General features: G+C 42.3%; 1 protein-coding gene across 3 annotated transcripts in view; it reads left to right on the top strand.

The window, feature by feature from the left end:
• The first annotated feature begins 1965 nt into the window (after positions 1-1965).
• Positions 1966-17654, top strand: part of CRYL1 (crystallin lambda 1) — a 103086-nt gene continuing 87397 nt past the window's right edge. The window contains exons 1-3 of one of the 3 annotated variants that reach the window (XM_033104230.1): positions 1969-2157; positions 5949-6038; positions 10575-10682. In XM_033104230.1, coding sequence (XP_032960121.1) covers positions 10600-10682 — 83 coding nt within the window. In that variant the 5' untranslated portion in view covers positions 1969-2157; positions 5949-6038; positions 10575-10599. Of the gene's footprint in view, positions 2158-5948; positions 6039-9021; positions 9745-10574; positions 10683-17654 lie in introns of those variants that run through there. The other 2 variants (XM_033104229.1, XM_033104231.1) reach the window with 2 other exon arrangements.

The raw sequence follows: 17654 nt of genomic DNA, 5'->3' as shown, positions 1-17654 counted from the left end.
TCTTTCACCTTATTGCAAACTAACAATTAGCGTGTTACAATTTTGTGGAAGTTGACAGAAGACATGAGACTCCTGGGTTAGAGATAAAAGACCTTATTACTCACAGCAATAGCAATAGCCAGAATGTCAGCATATGCCATGCAGGGACTCTGGTCCTACTCTCCGCTTAAGAACGCAGGATATGGTGAGGCCAAAAAGGAACACCTACCGAGCCATAGATATGGGAGTCATACCACTATATTCTCATTGGCGGCTGGGTTGGAGACACAGGAAGCAGGAGCCACACGATTCGCAGCTGGCCTTCCACTTCTCTGCCAAACAACCCCACGTGCTAACTGCAATCCACACTTGCTAGCTCAGCCACGGCAGTTATATCAGTGAGTGGCTAATGGCTAACCGGTAACAGGTGATGGCCAACTAGTCCCAGCTGATGGCCATCTACTACCCCAGCCAGCACCTTTCCATGTGAGGCCGAGAGCCTGGAAACTGCTCTCTGGGACTTTGTCCCCACAGCATATATACACTAGTTCTTGGAGCCCCAGTTCCCATGGGATTACATGGAGGGCTGGACGGCCCTGGCATTTGCAATGGGCCAAGGTACCAGCACTTTTTTTAATTAAAAAAATTTAAAAAAAAATTTTTTAGCAGAGCCAACATTGTAGTGAGCAGCAAACAAGCCAGTCCCCTTCCACCCAGGAGTGAGCAGTTACAGGGTAATCACTCTGAGGGTGCCCCGACCTCTTTAGCTGCCTGTGCGAGAAGCTACGGAAACTGCTCGGTATAAGGAGATGGATAAACCTTGCTGTGTGGTACACTCAGCAAGAATGCGCATGGGTGCTCAGGGCTCCTGGTGACAGCTCTCCCAACAACATACTGTAACATTTCTCTCCAGAAAGCCTGTGCCAGTTTAAGTCTGTCTTCGATTATGTACAAAAAGGTCTTGGTTGCCAATATGGGAATACTATCAATCTTGATAATTTTAGCTAATTAGATGGGTGAAGGATGACTTACCTTTGTTGTGTTACTTTTCATTTCTCTTAAGTGAGTGGAGCACATTTTCAAAGGTTTATTGATAATTTGTGAAATGTTTCCTTAAAGCTTAGCCTTCCCTCTAACATACCTCTTTCCGTGTTCCTGATTGGGGAAAACCAACAAAGGAAGAGCTCCATTTGTCATCGGAGTCTGTGGGTGTTGGAGACGTTTCCTGCTCAAGTACTAATCATCTTGCACTGGACGACGGTGGTACTTCCCCTCAGCGTGTGCTGTGTGGACACAAACTGCTGTCATTCGTCTTGGTCTGTTTGTTCCTCTTTTTGGAGCCAGGCGTCAGGCAGGGTGACATTTCCTTTTTCTTACACATAAGCCCATTCTGCCTCTGGAGGAGGAAGTGCAGTTCAGATAGCTCCCACTGCTCACATCCCCTTAGTTCCCTGCAGTGGAATCAAACCAGTTTTCCCTTCCCACAGATTCACGCATCTGGAGCTTTCCCTTCTGCTGTGCCACCGTTCCTGGGCCTCCGTTCTCATCCATGGAGAAGGCGGCAGGTATCTTCCTAGAAATGCATTATCGTTGTAAACTCATAACCGCCCTTAGTTTAAAGGCCCGAGCTGGGGAGTATGGAAGAGGTGCTAATCATCTAGTGATAGTTTTCTTGGGCTCCTTTGGAGGTTGAGTCTTGTGCCAGCCTGGAGGCGTTCCCACTCTGTACACTGATTTTAGGGTGCACGGTTGAAAACCGAAAAATAAACAATGAATTACTGAGGTCCTAGCGTCGCGTCTTCGCGCTTCCCTTGGGCGTTCCCTCCGCGGGCCCTCCTTCAGCCAGCTCCATCCAACCCCTGTGCACCCAGCGGGCGCTCCGAGGTGGAGGCTCCTCCCGCGGCCGCGCCCAGTGGGGACCTGGACAGCGCGCCCGCCCCCGCCCTGCCCCAGCCAGTCCGGAGCCAATCCAGAGCCAATCCGGAACCAATCGGGGCCCGCGCCCTTCCCCAGCTCCGAGCGCAGCCAATGGGCGCGGGTCACGGCCCACCCCACGCGGGACCCTGCGCAGCACGGCGCTGTGAGCCCCAACCCGCTCTTCGCGCCCGTGGCGCTCCCTGGTCAGCCCCGCGCCAGCATGGCCTCCCCAGCGGCCGGCCTGGTGGTTATCGTTGGCAGGTAAGCGGCCTGCGCGGGTGGGCGCCCAGGTGGCAGTCGCTGGAGCGGGTGGGGGCGCGCCGGCCGGGCCCTGCGAGGGTGCCCTGCGCGGCACCGGCCCGCCCCGGGATCGTGGCGGAGCACACTGTGGAGTGCGGTTGTTGGGTTTTCCGCGCTCACGTAGCCGCAGTTCAGACAGTCGACCGCGCAGGCCGCGCGCAAAGACGGTTTAAGGGACTCGTGGGGTGATGCCGCTTGCCAGCGAGGCCAAGTAGACGTGCCAGGCATTCCGTGTGGGCGACATGAAGTCTGTTGCAGAACTGTATTAACCTTTCCCATGTTATGGATAGGAAAACCGAAATTAAGCAGTTTACCCAAGGTCACAGCCTGTCGGTGATCGAGACGGCACCGTGCAGCAGGGAGGGGGATGCACTCCCCGGACCAGGCTGCCTGTGGAGCGTAGGAGCCCCGTGTTCTGGTCCCAGCGTGTCGCTGTGGGCAGGAACAGGTGCTTGGCGAACACAACTGCCAAGCCTAATTCTTGGAGTAGACACCTTTTCCAGAAAGGAACGCTGGAGCCCAGTTTGCTAGGGTGTCAAACAGCCGAAATTCCATCCAAAGGTTTCTGCTTGGTGCTCCCACCCCCTGCTATTGTCATTTTAAAAAGGCATTTATGTGTACCTTTCCACTGGTAAACTATGAGCAATCCACATGTTAATACCTGCTATTGGTAGTTGGAAGCACCTGTTTGGGGTTGCTTTGTGTCCCTTTATGCCGCTGAGGTGTTGGCTACCTGATTTCCCTACCAGTTTACAACCCTGTCAGAAGAACAATTCCAATGTCAGGTTTTTTATTCAGAATCCATTGAAGGAAGGAGTCAGGATGCCTTCTGTCGGCTTTCTTTTGCTCAGAGCAGTGGCATGAACTGTGCCTTTGACCTTTCCAGGCACATGGGTGTGTATGGCTGCCCAGAGAAGAAATACAAAGAATATGTGTAAAAGTGTACTTTGTACCAGGTACGGTGACTGTGCTTGCCTTGCATTTTTGATGTCCAGTGTCAAGGGCTAGAGCATTGTAAGTCTCCCACTTGCCTCTGAGTGGTGTCCTGCCTGCACCTAATCACAACAGAAGGATCACCGTCTCTCGAGAAGGAGCTGAGACTGGCGAGTCAGTCTTTTCTGATGCCTTTGAGGGAGGGTGACAAGGAGTTAGACAGGGCTAGCAAGCTATAATGACCACAGGATTCGGCACAAGATTGATAGTCCTGTCCACCCCTACACCCTCAGCACCTCGACAGACACTGTTTCTGGGGTAGCAGTGCTTCCCTTCCCTTTACCCTTTTCTTTCCCCTCCGTCTCCTCTCTTCCCCAGCTTTCTTTTTCTCTTCCAGTCCCACAGGTGATTCCAAGGAGCATCCACTTAAATTCGCTAAAACCTGGTTGAGTTTCATTCTTGGATTTTTATAGACCAAAAAGTACATTTTTCCATTTCAGGAACCTATTGGGCCATTGTTTTTACATCTTATCAATAACAGACTGCCTGTTAAAAGTGCTTGCAAAAAATACAGTCTCTGTTTAAATTCTTTTCCACTGATCTTTTCATAAAGGCTACTTTCTCAGGGCCACTTAGCTCTCCTGTGAGCATCCTAGGCAGATCCCTTCAGAATGGTGGGCTTGAGAGAGTAAGAGTGTGTTTTGAAGAATTAAGAAAAGAGAGAAAACCCTCTTGGGCCTAGGGCTGCAGGGACATAGAGGGAAAATCTGGTAATGACAACTTTAAAAAATGGGAGTAGAAATGAGTAACCTGCAGACAAATTTGCATTTGAGTGGTGTTCCCAGGCTTTCATTTCTGTTGGCTTCACACATCTACAGAGGAACTTGTTCCTGCATATAACACGGTGTTTATGGATAACTGAAGATTATCAAACAGAAAGAAGCCTCATGTAAATGGGAGTGGGGAGGGCCTATAGGGGGAGCTCCTACGCCCTACCACTCATCGTGAATTACTCCAAACAGGAGGAGATACTCCACATGTCCAAAAGGAAGATGTTTTTCTACTCTACTCACTACAACAGGAAGAAGGAGGATCTTCTCCTCACCTGGCAACCACTCAGCTAATGAAAGACTGTTACAACTCAGCCAATGAAAAGCCACTATACCTGGAACTCCCAGTTTCCACCACTGGACTCTGTTTACAACAGCACCTCCAAACTCACTTTTTTCATTATAAAAGAATGTTCCTTCCTGTCCTTTGTTCTCTGGACTTATGCTATGGTTTGCCATTAAACCACGTGTTCAGAATTGCAATTCTTTGTTGTTCCCAAATAAACCCATTTTGCTGGAGATATCTGGCTAATTGTTTAAGGTCAACAACTGATATTTGTATATTTGTTATATATATGTATTATACAATATATAATATATATTGCATAATACATATATATTATATAATACATATATTATATAACACATATAATATATTATATATAATACATATAATATGCAATATATGTAATATGCAATATACATAATATATATAATATGTGATATATAATATATACAATATGTATTTTATATATATATATATATATATATATATATATACACTATGTATCATTGTGTTTACCCAAACTTTAGGCCTTGAGCTTGTTTTAAAAATTGGAACCTGTATGGGGGGAAGACCAACCTTGTCATGTTCCTGAACCCCTTTTCACTGGGCACACTCCTTCAGGTCTGAACCCAGCAGCCATCTGCTCCAGGAAAAGTTCTGTTTCTGGGACCTTCCCTTGGGGTAGAAACTATATCATGACTGGTTGTGTATCCACCATGCCTGGTCCCAGTAGCCAGATGTTTGAGTGTTTATAACAGAGATTGCATGTTTAAAAAACTGATGTGCAATGTAAAGGACTTGCTAGGATGTTGTTTTAAATCAAGTAAAGTATCCTTGAACTACTCTTCAGTTTTTCTATTTCAAAATTTTACTTTGGGTGACTATGTACATTTTACAAATTTTCTGAGACATGAATTTTTTCAAAGTGCTGCTCTAGGTATTCTTGTTAATTTTTGCATTAAAACACACAGACACAGAGATATATATAGACACAGAGCGAACCGTAGAGTGCTCCAGTGACCTCTTGAGTCAGCTCAAACACAAAATATGCCCTTCCTAGGGAATTTTTAATAGCTCTTATTGGCAAATATCCCATAGCCTTCTTAGAGCAACAGTGTAGGAACAGTTTTACTTCAACTTTTGCCCAGTAAATAAGTGACTGTAGAATGGAAAGATACTCTTAAAAGTATCTAGGGTGGATTTATTCAAAGCTAAGTGCTGTTAATGATGAAATTGGAACAGAACCAATTTTATAACTTTTCTCCCCTCCTGCTTTGCTGCTGTGTAACAGAATACATTTTTATGAATTTAGAAGCTTTAAAGCATATCAAAATATAGTCCAAATGGCAAGGACCCATTGTATGGTCCCCAGGTATCTAGGAGGTTCAGTAAAAGTTAATGAGATGTCACGGGCTCTCAGGACTGGAGGCTCATTGCATTTGCCTGATGTAGTACTGAGGACAAAAGAGCCCAATAGGAACCAAGGCCACGAGCTTTCGTTCTGGGCCTGTGCAGTCTGCAATCTCTGTGTACCTGTCTCTCCATTAACGTCTGCTCTGTAGATTCCCCTGTTTGTGCGTGCTCACTTTTCTCTCCCTCCTGCTTCTATCTTTATCTTGGACATTGCTGCAACCCCAATGTCATAACCTTTCAACACTAGTGCCTGTTACTTACAGTTTCCATATTTTGGGTGCAATTTTCAGGAGAGGAGATCTGATTGGTTCAGTTCCTGTATGGGAGCCAGGCTACAGATACCATTGAGTGCTGGTAAGCCAGTTGATTGGCTGCTTTGGGTAAGGTGTCCACTTCACGTCCAATCATCAGTGACTGAGTATGGGTAAGGGATGCCTGCGGGGTTCCAGAAATTGACATTCTGCTCTTGGTCTGCACTGTAGAGGAATGTGGGCAATAAAGGCCATGAAACCTACTACTATAAAAATAAATCAACTTTGTCTTTAATGCCTGTTATATGGAATATAACTAATTTCTCCCCAACTTTTTATTATGAAAATTTTTACACATACAGAATACTTGAAATTATAGGAAAAAGATTACCCACATACCCACCTCTGTATTCAACATTTGTTAAAAACTTGTTATATTTGCTTTATCTGTGTATAATTTAATTTTATTTAACCAATTTTGAAAGTTAGATGGTTTTTAATTTTTTGCTAACATAAATTTTACTGCGAATGAATATCTTTGTGCATTGCCCATATTAACCTAAGATAAATTCTAGAAGTAAAATTTCTAGGTCAAATACTACAAACACTTACAGTTTTGGTACAGGGTGTTAGATCGCTTCCAGATACTTTGCACCAATTTATATTCCCCCCAAAAGTTTGTGAGTGTCCATTTCCCTGTAACTTCATGAACACTAAGCGTTATCAGTCTTCTTAATCTCTGCCATTCTGTATATTAAGTTGCTGTTGTTAAAATAGTAGAATCTGTTTTCAAGCTAGTTTGTTATTGCCTGTTTACTTACTTTGTTCAGGATTTTCCCCTCTGGTGTTTGTTGTGTACTTCTTTTAGTTCTGTGTTTATGGGAATTTTTGTATCTTTATGTATTATATAATTTCATTTTGGACAGTTGCCTTATGTTGAATTTTTTGCTGTAAACAAATTTATTAAGATTAGCTAGTTTATTTGGCAACCCTTATTCAAATATGAGGACCATGGTGGCTTGGAGTATTGTAAAAATGTCTTTGTTGGAAAGGTTGATGCTACTGTTTTAATGTGAATATCCCCCTACTCCCACTGTATTTATAGATGAAGAACTACACATCCCCCTTGGAGATGTGGCTTACTTCTGTATGATCCTAGCGTAGAAGAATAGTTGGGGGCAGAACTAGGTGTCTTGATACCAAACTAATTACTGAGATAAATGATTGAATTATGACAGTAGATAATCACTTAAGTGACCACTATCCTTAGAAAAGTAATGTGAGCTAGAAATGCAAGCCACATACATAATTAAGGTTTCTATGAGTTATAATAAAAAAGTAAAAAGAAAAGGTGAAAATTTTAATGTGTTTTATTTAGCATATTTTCAAAGTGTTATTTCAACATGTGATTTAAATAACATTATTATTATTGAAATAGTTTATGGTATTTTTGGGTATTGTCTTCAAAATCCAACGTGTATTTTACACTTGTAGTGCATCTCACTTCAAAATGGTGTTGATCTTAAACAAATAGACAGCCACATATTTCTCCAGCAAAAGAATTTTATTTGGGAACAACAAAGACTTGGAATTCAGGACATGTGGTGTACAGGTGAACTGCAGGCAAGTCCAGAGAAACAAAGGAAAGGAACACTCTTTTATAGAGAAGAGGAAGTTGGGAGTGCTGTAATTAACAGAGTTCTTCCCGTTAGTCTGGAGATCCACTTAGGGTGTGAGAGTGCCCCCTTCTGGCCTCCCAACTTCATTTTAACTGAGGTTTCTGTTTATGAATTTTGTCACCAGCCACTTTTCCAGCGCTTAACAGCCCCATGTGACTGGTGGCTACTGTACTGGACAATGCGGATTTAAGTGATGCTGTACGCTTTATTAATCAAGAAAGCAGATCTTCAGAAAGCTGCCTTCTCCCCCTTTTCTGTGGCTGCCCCTGCAATGCAGTCTCATTTGAGAGGTGCTTACACTTATTTTGAAAAAGCAAGTCAAGTTGTGGGAGGAGGTTTACCTAATGAGATGAATCTGTTGTGTTCTCCTTTGTGGAAAGTCTTTTCTGTAAAAGCAGCTGTTGCACTTGGGGCTTTTATACAAAGACCAATTGAAGCACCTCACCCTCTGTTGTGCGGCCCACCAGCCCTTTCTGTTCCCCTGGCATTGGCACTTCCCTCTGGTTCTCTCAGTTTCATTGTGTGGCAGACACAGGATGTCAAGGGGATCCAGTAGATCGAGGGTCTGATGCTAAGGTTGCTTTACAGGCCAAGTGGAGTGTCATCCCTGAGGGCGTAAGTCAGCTTGACAAGGTCAGGCACCTCATCAGCATGGAGGCGCGGGTTTTACATGTACACATGCGCCATTTTGTAGGGCTGTGGGATTTTCTTAAACCATAAAGTGGCAAAGAAAAGAAGTCTCTTTTTAGAAAATATTTTTATGACTTATGTCTTACATACAGCAAAGTGCAGAAATCATGTGTACAGGTCGCTGATTGTTACAGAATGAACACACCACTGTAAGCCCACTGTGAAAATATTCTTCATTCTAGAGTTACTGAGTCAAGGGCTTCTTCTATGCTTAAATAAGTCACTGTATGTTTCAAACATGAAATGGCAACAGGAAGCAAAATGTTCAAAGTTAATGGCTGGTCAGTTGGAATGACCAGCATGAGTGTTAATTGGCCTTCTAACCGCTTTGCAGGTCTGGAGTGTGGGTGTGTGCGTGTTTGAAGAAGAGAAAGAAGCCTCCATGCAGGGAGTATCTCTTTCAAACTCTGGGTTTCTTTTTCCTTCCAATGGTATAGAACAGCTCTGTTCAATAGAATCTTCTGCAAAAATGGAAATGTTCTCTGTGTACCCTTGCTATAGGTGATAGCCACGATCACCTGTGGCTGTTGAGTGCTTGAAATGTGTGTAGTACTGTCGATGAACTGAATTTTAAAGTGTACTTAATTTTGAGTAATTTAAATGGCTGCATGTAGGCAGTGCAGATCTAGAGCACTGAGCGTTTAATCAAAAATTTATATGTACGTGATATATAAATTTTACATTAATTGCAAAAGATTTCAATATTGCACAAGAATATGGAGTAAAATCTACTGTATTGTTCCGTTCCCCTTCTCCAGAAGTTGAGTAGAGGTGATTTCAGTTATTTTCACTCTGTGTTTCCTATAAATGGCTTCACACAAGATACTTGTAACAAGAAGGTGGTTCCTTGTACGTATTAAAGGCTTTGCTCGTGTGAGAGCTTGGAAGCTTCGATAGCACAGAAGTGCTATTCTCGTAGCAGGGTTTTCAAGTCAATAGGAGGCATGCCAAGCTCTTTCCTTTAATCGCTTGGGCCCAAAAGCTATGACAGAAGCCATGGGGGTTGTAAATGTCTCTGGTGTGAGAGGCTTCCTGTGCTCAGAACCTGATCTGTGGATTAGCTGAATTAGGAAGGACGGGAAGGGGATATGGAGTGGGGAAAATGCTTCTTGCAGACCACCCTGTGATTGCTATTCTAGCCTCCCTCCCTTCCTCCAAAGTGGCTCCTTTAGTTACAGTGAAATAATATACTGAGATAAGCTAGCCCTATTGTACATTCAGGCTACCTGCAAGCTAGTGACTTTGCCTGAATGCTGGCAGAGAACATGAGACTGTGGGGTCAGAGACAAAGGACTTTATTAATCAGAGCAGAGAAGGCAGCATGAACATTATGTTTGTATTGGTTCCCCTTCTCCCTGAGTCCCAGGAGGGGGAAGTGGAGGGCAAGGTGGACACCTGCAGATTCAATGAATGTGTTCTGGAGAGGAACACTGAACTTGAGGAAGCCACAGTTTTTATAGCAAGAAGTAAGCATGCTTGCTGTTTGTCCTTGAGGGATAGATTTTCTCTTCCCTCAACATCACTCTGCAAATATAACTGAGAAATGGTCTGGGTACTGACAGTTTACTTGTTGAAGAACATGGGTCATTTGTCCTGTAAAATTTCCCACATTCTGGGCTTTGTGGAATATATCCCTATAGTATCATTTAGTATGTTCCTCTGTCCCTTTATTTCCAGTAAATCTGAAACAGTGGGCAGAACGTAACAGTAAGAACTCGAGTCAGACTGCTTGGGTTCATCTCAGCTTGGTATTCAGATGTCTGTGTCATCTTAACCTGCCTGTGCCTCAGTTTTCCCATACATAAAATGGAAATGATAATAGTGCCGACCTTGTAGGGTTGTTGTGAAGATTAACAGAGGTGAGACACGTAACACGTTTAATGTTACCTGGCATCTAGTACATTCTCAGATGCCAGTGGTGGTTGCAGGAATTATTTATTTGAAGAGGACAGAAAATCCTATCTGTTCTCTAAGGACAATGGTCGGATGGAGGTTTACAGAGGTTTCACCTTCAGGACACCCTGCCACCTCCCTTCTGTAACTTTGTTTCATTGTGTGAGCACGTGTTAACTACCTGACACCTGGTGGTGCAGTATTAACGCTGCACTGGAGTCCAGGATTCAGGAGCTCAGATAACATTTTAAATCAATACAGCTATTAAAATGTGTGATTTTAAGATATTAGATATTTTAAGAATAGGATGCTGTATAATTTTTAAAAATGTATTCTGTGTTAGGAATGAAAACCTGTTCTGTTAAGTTAACCGGAAATCTTTCTTAATTTTCTGTCCCTTTAGTGGACTCATTGGGCGAAGCTGGGCTATGTTGTTTGCCAGCGGAGGCTTCAAGGTGAAACTCTATGATATTGAGCAACAGCAGATAACAAACGCCCTGGAAAACATCAGGTAAGTCAGCTGGCACCTCTGGGAGGAACAGAATTCGCTGGTGCTCTCCATGGGTCTTGTTTATCACATTGTCAAGGCCACAAACATCTATGATTTCACTCTTTCCCTTCACAGCTATCACAGTGCCAAGAAGCTGGTAAAGGCCAGACAGACCTACAGGAGTTGAGACATGAACTAAGACTGAAGGAGGAGTTGACAAACGTAGGGTTGTAAAGATGTGTGATGGGAGTGGGAGAACTGAGTGTGAGTCTCAGGCTTCTGGCCTGAATGAGTTTGTAAACTCTTGCTGTGTCCCCTGGGCTGCAGGTGTGGGTTTCCTGCATTCTCTCTGGGCAGGCGAGCTGACTGTCAGCAGGTGATAGGCAGAGAGCTACAGGGGCGTTACATCTTAGGAACAGAGGTCCTGACGTGTGTTCTGACTTGCTGATGGAATGATGGCAGGACCCAGATTAACTGTAGTAACTGTAATGGTTAAAGGTATGCGAGTAGATAAGCTTATCAAATGCTGACGCCTGAGTTTTAGGGATAACTGCAGAGGGTAGAAGAAGAACAGGAACCAAAAGAGAAAGGAAAGGAATCGGGAAGTCAGAGATTAAAGAGCCACGCGAATGCAACATGCCGGAAGGCAAGGCGCCCTGATTCCACCCACGTGAGATGACATTCACTGAACAGTTTGACTATCTCAGATGTCATTTTGTTCAGGTGGTTATTATCCTTCTTTGAGAGATATTCCGTGAATGTGTAACTTGAAGTTGCATTTTTGTGTAACAGAAATATGCCTTATCATTTATTTTCTTAATAGACTAATATATAGGGTATGATATCAGGCTATGGGGATCAAAAAATTATATAATTTAGTCCAGTTTTGTTGTGTAACAGATTAAGAACCTGAAACCCAGCAAAGTCAAGTGATTCCTTACATATAGCTGATGCCAAGATAAAATGTCAGTCTGAAAAACAGAAACAAAACAAACAAGCCAAAAAGTGAAACGACTACTCTAAAACTAAACACACACACCCTTATTGCTTTATGCTGTTACAGAAGGAAGAGGAATTGACCTAAGTATCGACTACGTTCCACGCATGCGCTGTTCACTAGGGATACACAGGGGGACAAGACAAATTTAGTCCTGTGCACCGTGGACTTTACAGTCTAGCAGTCCTACCATATTAATTCTCACTGTAAACCCTATGAGGCAGATACTATTGCCCTTAATTTATGAAAAAAGTCAGGTCTATGAGTGGTCAGTAACCTGCTCAAAGACACAGTAAGACACAAGATTCTAGCCCTGGTCTGTCTGACCTGTTAAGGTGGTCTGAGCATCTACAACACCCACCTATACTAAATGTTTTATAGCGATCCTGCAAATACTACTTTTAGTATAATATTTGACAAAAGAATAGACTATTTATGTTAATTTATGAAGAACATAATAAAATGAACATTCATGAATCTACAACCCACCTTGAGATCTCGAACATTGTCAATACGCTGTATGCACTTGGTGGGTCTGATCCCCCTGCCTTCCCACCAGAAGTAACAACTATCTTTTATTTTGTATTTACCATTACCTTGCCTAAACATGTATCCCCAAACAGTACGTAGTTTAGTGTTGCTCAAACGTACTTTTGAGATTCACCCATGTTTCTGCTTGTGGCTGTAGTACATCTGTTTTCATTGCTATGTAATAGTCTACTGTGTGTCTTTGCTATCATTTACTTTTCTCTTATCCTTTCGTTTAACATCACAGCTATTTCCAGAGTGGGGCATATGTCCCCCAGTGCATAAGTGCAAGAATGTCTACAGGGTACATACCAAAGAATGAGATTGCTGGGCCTGTTCTTCCTTCTGAGATTCTGATTACATGCGTTTTGAACCAACTCATTCCAGACTTCATATCTTTTAACCTCTATTTCATATTCTCTCTCTCTTTGTCTCTTTGGAATGCATTCTGGATGCACCTTTTAGATCTTTCTTCCAGTTCACTAATTCTAGTTTTAGCTGTGTCTAATCTGTTTCAAACATCCACGGAGCTTATTTCAATAATTAACTTTTCATTTTAAAAGTTCCATTTGCTTCCTTTCCAAATATGCCTGTTCATTTTTAGTAGTTTCTCATTGTTTGCTCATTCTTTGTGGTACCATTTTCAAACCTTTGAGCATGTAGGGCACAATTGTCTTACATTATATATCTGATAATTCCAGTACCTGAATTACTCCCGTACCTGAGGTTTTGTTAGATCAGGATCCTCAGAATCAGGTCCTGAGGTGAGGATTCCTGGGCCAGTGGTTGGTTAAGGAAGTGCTTCCAGGAGAAGCCAGTAGGGGAGTGAGGGGACAGGATAAGGAAGACCAAGAAGCCAACTGAGGGCATGATTTCAGAAGTGCCAGGCTCATCAAGAGTCCCGGGGAGTTCTGAAATGTAAAGTACTCTGCAAAGTCTGTCACCCCTGAAGGCAGGAGAGCTGAGCTTTCATATTACTGCATCAGTCACTGCCATCCTGGGCAGTTTTGAGGCACTTCCAGGTCTCTGGTCTGGGTCCAGGGTCATACCCTGAGGGAAAGGGCAGGTATGAGCCTTTTGCAGGAAAGACTTCAAAAGCTGGGGGTAGACACTCAATGCTGGCAAAAGGGATTCAAAGAGATCTGGGTGGAGCACCAATGGCCTCCACCATAGAAATCATTGGGGAGCTTTAAATAAAACAATTTTTTCCCTCCAATAGAAAATATTCCTACTTTCATTCATTAAAAATCACTGATTGAGCACCTCCTATGTGCTTATCTTAACCCGGGGATTCCGTAGTAAACACAGTAGACTAAGATCTCTGACCTGAAAGACTCACATTCTACAGGGAGAGGGATTTGTGAGAAGTAGATCATCCAAAATGAGTTAGTGAAATACATGTTGTGCCAGATTGGGGGTCTGCAACTCCACCAGCTGGCCAAACCCGGCCTGCAGCTTGTTTTGTATAACCCATGAGCTAAGATTGGTATTTTTTTTTTTTTTTTTTTTTTTTTTTTAGATTGGTATTTTTTAAGGATTATAAAATAAAAAAGGAAGAATATGTAACAGAGACCTTATGAGGCCACAAAGCCTAAAATATTACTACGTGGGCCTTTACAGAAAAAGTTTCTTATGTTAAATAGTTGAAATTCTGACTCCAATTCTGATGTGTGAGTTTTTTTCCTACACCACCAAGCAATTCTGCGACACCAGCTGGGTGTCCTGTAATAAACTCAATTCTGACTATCTACCTGGAGATAGCGTAAGATTGCACAGGTTACGGGCTCTGTCCCACAGGACCATCCTCCACTTTAGTTGCCAGGTTGTGCTTCTGACCAACTGGCTATAAATCAGAAGTTCCCATAATTTCCCTGCTTGGGTTGGATTAATTTGCTAGAGCAGCTCACAGAACTCAGGAAACGAGTTTACTCATAAGATTACTGGTTTATTACAAAGAATATTATGGGATACGAGTCAATAGCAAGATAAAGGGATGCATAGGGCCAGATGTATTGGAAGGGGTGTGGGGCTTCCCTGCTTTTTTGAAGTGCCAGTCTACCCAAATCTCCACGTGTTCACGAACCCAGAAGCTCTCTAACCCCTGTCCTTTTGGGTTTTTGTGGAGGCTTCATTAATAGGCTCGATCGATTAAATCATTGGCCACTGGTGATTGAACTTACCCTCCAGCTTATCTCCCCTCCCTTTTCGTAGCTTGATGCCGTGTTTCCCTGAAAATAAGACCTAGCTGGATTGGACCATCAACTCTAATGCGTCTTTTGGAGCAAAAATTAATATAAGACCCTGTCTTATTTTAATATAATATAAGACTTGGTCTTATACACTATAAGACAGGGTCTTATATAATGTAATATAAATAATATAATATAATATAAGGCTGGGTCTTATATTAATTTTTGCTCCAAAATATGCATTAGAGCTGATGGTCTGGCTAGGTCTTATTTTCGGGGAAACACGGTAGCTCATTTCTTTTAGCACTGAATAATATACAGTTGTCTGGGTGGACCACAGTTTACTTATCCATTCCCTACTGAAGGACATCTTGGTTGCTTTCAAATTTTGACAATTATGAATAAAGCTATAAACATCTCTGTGCAGGTTTTGGTGTGGACAAAAGCCTCAACTTTTGGGTACCAAGGAGCCATGCTGCTAGATCATTTGATAAGAGTATGTTTAGTTTTGTAAGAAACTGCAAATTGTCTGCCAAAATGGCTGTACTATTTGCATCTCCACCAACGGTGAGTGAGAGTTCCTGTTGCTCCACGTCCTCGCCAGCATTTGGTGTTGTCAGTGGTCCAAATTATGGCCATTCTAATAGGTATGAAGTGGTACCTTGTTGTTTTAATTTGAATTTCTCTGATGACATCTGATGTGGAACATCCTTTCATATGCTTATTTGCCATTTGTATATCTTCTTAATTCTTTTTCTATTTTTGCCTTTGTTGATTAAAGGTGGAGCCTTGAAAATTTTTCTTACTTGCTGTACTTGTGAATCCCTGATCCATAAACATTATTCTTATGCAGGATCCTGTGATTTTATAAACAGGCTCTTCAGAGATTCTGGTCCATGACAGTGTTGGAAGTCAGTCTTCAAAAGTCTTTAAGTATACTTTAAGCTTCAGTAAAAACGGATAAAAGCCATATGTTCTACTATTGTAATGCAGGAGAAAATACAGTTGACCCCTGAACAACATGGGCTTGAACTGCATGGGTCCACTTATATTTTTTTCAGTGAATACCTGTACTGTTTCCAATCCACGGTTGTGAGTCTGAGGACGTGAAGGGCCAACTGTATGCATTGATGTACGCCATGTTATATAGGGGACTTGAGCATCTGCAGATGTTGGTATCTGCAGGGAAACTAATCTCCGATGGTTACTTAAGGAAAATTTAAATTTTAGGGTCGTCAAAAGTTATATGTGGATTTTTGACTGTGGAGGGGAGGCAGTGTCACAGGAAGTAATTTGTTGATAATGAAAAAACCATAAGGGAAATATAGTTATAAAGAACTTTAAGGAATTTATGGTATATCTAACTAGGTAAAATTACATCTACTTAGTAAATTTTCTCTTCATTCCCCCATTAGGTGGTTTGTGTAAGTGTGAGCACAGCAAGCCCCATTTGGGAAATGGTAGCTGATAGTAATGCTGGCCTCATACCCTCAGGTGGCGATACTGACTTTTCTGCAGGCCTGGACTTTTCCATTGGTTTTTCTGGTGATAGTCGTTCTGGTAGGTGGGTTTGGAGCTGAGAGATACTAGCTCAATAACGGCCCAGTGTTGGAGGAGAGCACAGCATGGAAAGAGGAGACCCCTGAACCTCTGATTCAGTCATGCGTTAAGCCAGCCCAGCCTTTTTCTGTAAAGTCCAGGTAGTAAATATTTTAGGCTTTTCAGGTCTCTGTAGCAACTCCTTGTGGAGTGAAAGCAGCTGTAGACAATCTGTAGACACGTAGGCATGGCTATATTCCAAAAGAATTTAATGGATTAACACAGAACTTTGGAGTTCATATAATTTTCACATGTCAGGAAGTGTTATTATTCTATTGATTTTTCCCCCAACCATTTCAACATGTAAAAACTATCCCACAGGCCACATAATGGGCACCAGAGCATGTTTGTGCCAAAAAAATGTACACACATTTTAAGGGACGTTATCTATGTATTACTTTTCGAAGTTGAATTATTGTGGCAATGTGTAGTATGACGTTTGCTCAAAAGTTGTTTTTGGGAATGATCAATTTTACTTCCAACAAAATGGTGCCCCACTGCACTTTCACTGAAATGTGAGAGCTTACGTTGATGAGAATTTGCCAGGACAATGGATAGGATGAAGAGGTGCGGTTGAGTTTCCCCCACGTTCTTCTGACTTAGCATTCCTTGACTTCTATCTATGGGGGACCTTAAAGGATGTGGTGTACCATAGAAAACTGGCTACACTGACGGTACTTTGGGAAGAAATTGAAATGGCATATGCAGCAATACAAATGGACACTTTGGTCAGCGTTGCTCAAGCGGTAGTTCGCTGTAATCAGAAGTGTCTAGACACTGATGGTAACCTCTTTGAGCACCTCTTGTAATTGCAGAAGTCAAACGTGACTTACATTCATTTTTTGTTATCAGTATACGAGGTCTGACAATTTAAGTTTATGAACTTGTTGCAATGATGTTACTAACCTTTTTTGATATCAGAGGGATTATTTATTATGAATTTGTACCAACTGGACAAACAGTTAACCAAGTTTACAATTTAGAAGTGCTGAAAAGGCTGTGTGAAAAAGTTAAACGACCTGAATGTTTCGCCAACAATTCATGGCTCTTGCAGGACAATGCACCAGCTCACACGGCACTATGTGTGAGGGAGATTTTAGCCAGTAAACAAATAATTATTGAAACACCCTCCCTACTCACCTGATCTGGCCCCCAATGACTTCTTTCTTAACCGAAGATAAAGGAAATACTGAAAGGAAGATATTTTGATGACATTGAGGACATCAAGAGTAATACGACAATAGCTCTGATGGCCATTCCAGAAAAAGAGTTCCAAAATTGCTTTAAAGGGTAGACTAGGCACTGGTGTCGGTGCATAGCTTCCCAAGGGAAGTATTTCAAAGGTGACCATAGTGATATTCAGCAGTGAGGTATGTAGCACTTATTCTAGGATGAGTTTGCAAACTGGTCTGACCTCGTATATTGAGTATTATAATTTTAATACAGTTTTTTCTTTTCTTAAAATGTGTATACATGGTTTTGGCATCTCCTGTATATAGCTTGCTGACTTCTATGCTATACTTTTCAGCTCTATTATTATTTCATCTTTTATTTTGTAAAGTCAATTCCATGCACTTGTAACCAAGAGCAAACTAAGATTCCTAACTGAAAAGTTCTTTGGTCTATTTCTTGGGGTATATGTATTTTAGGCCTAACTTTTTAGATGTATCATTGAAGGTT

The sequence above is a fragment of the Rhinolophus ferrumequinum genome, chromosome 4, assembly GCF_004115265.2.
Source record: "Rhinolophus ferrumequinum isolate MPI-CBG mRhiFer1 chromosome 4, mRhiFer1_v1.p, whole genome shotgun sequence".
Taxonomy (NCBI): domain Eukaryota; kingdom Metazoa; phylum Chordata; class Mammalia; order Chiroptera; family Rhinolophidae; genus Rhinolophus; species Rhinolophus ferrumequinum.
The sequence above is the reverse complement of the archived record's forward strand: the minus strand, read 5'-3'. Positions and strand labels throughout refer to the sequence as shown.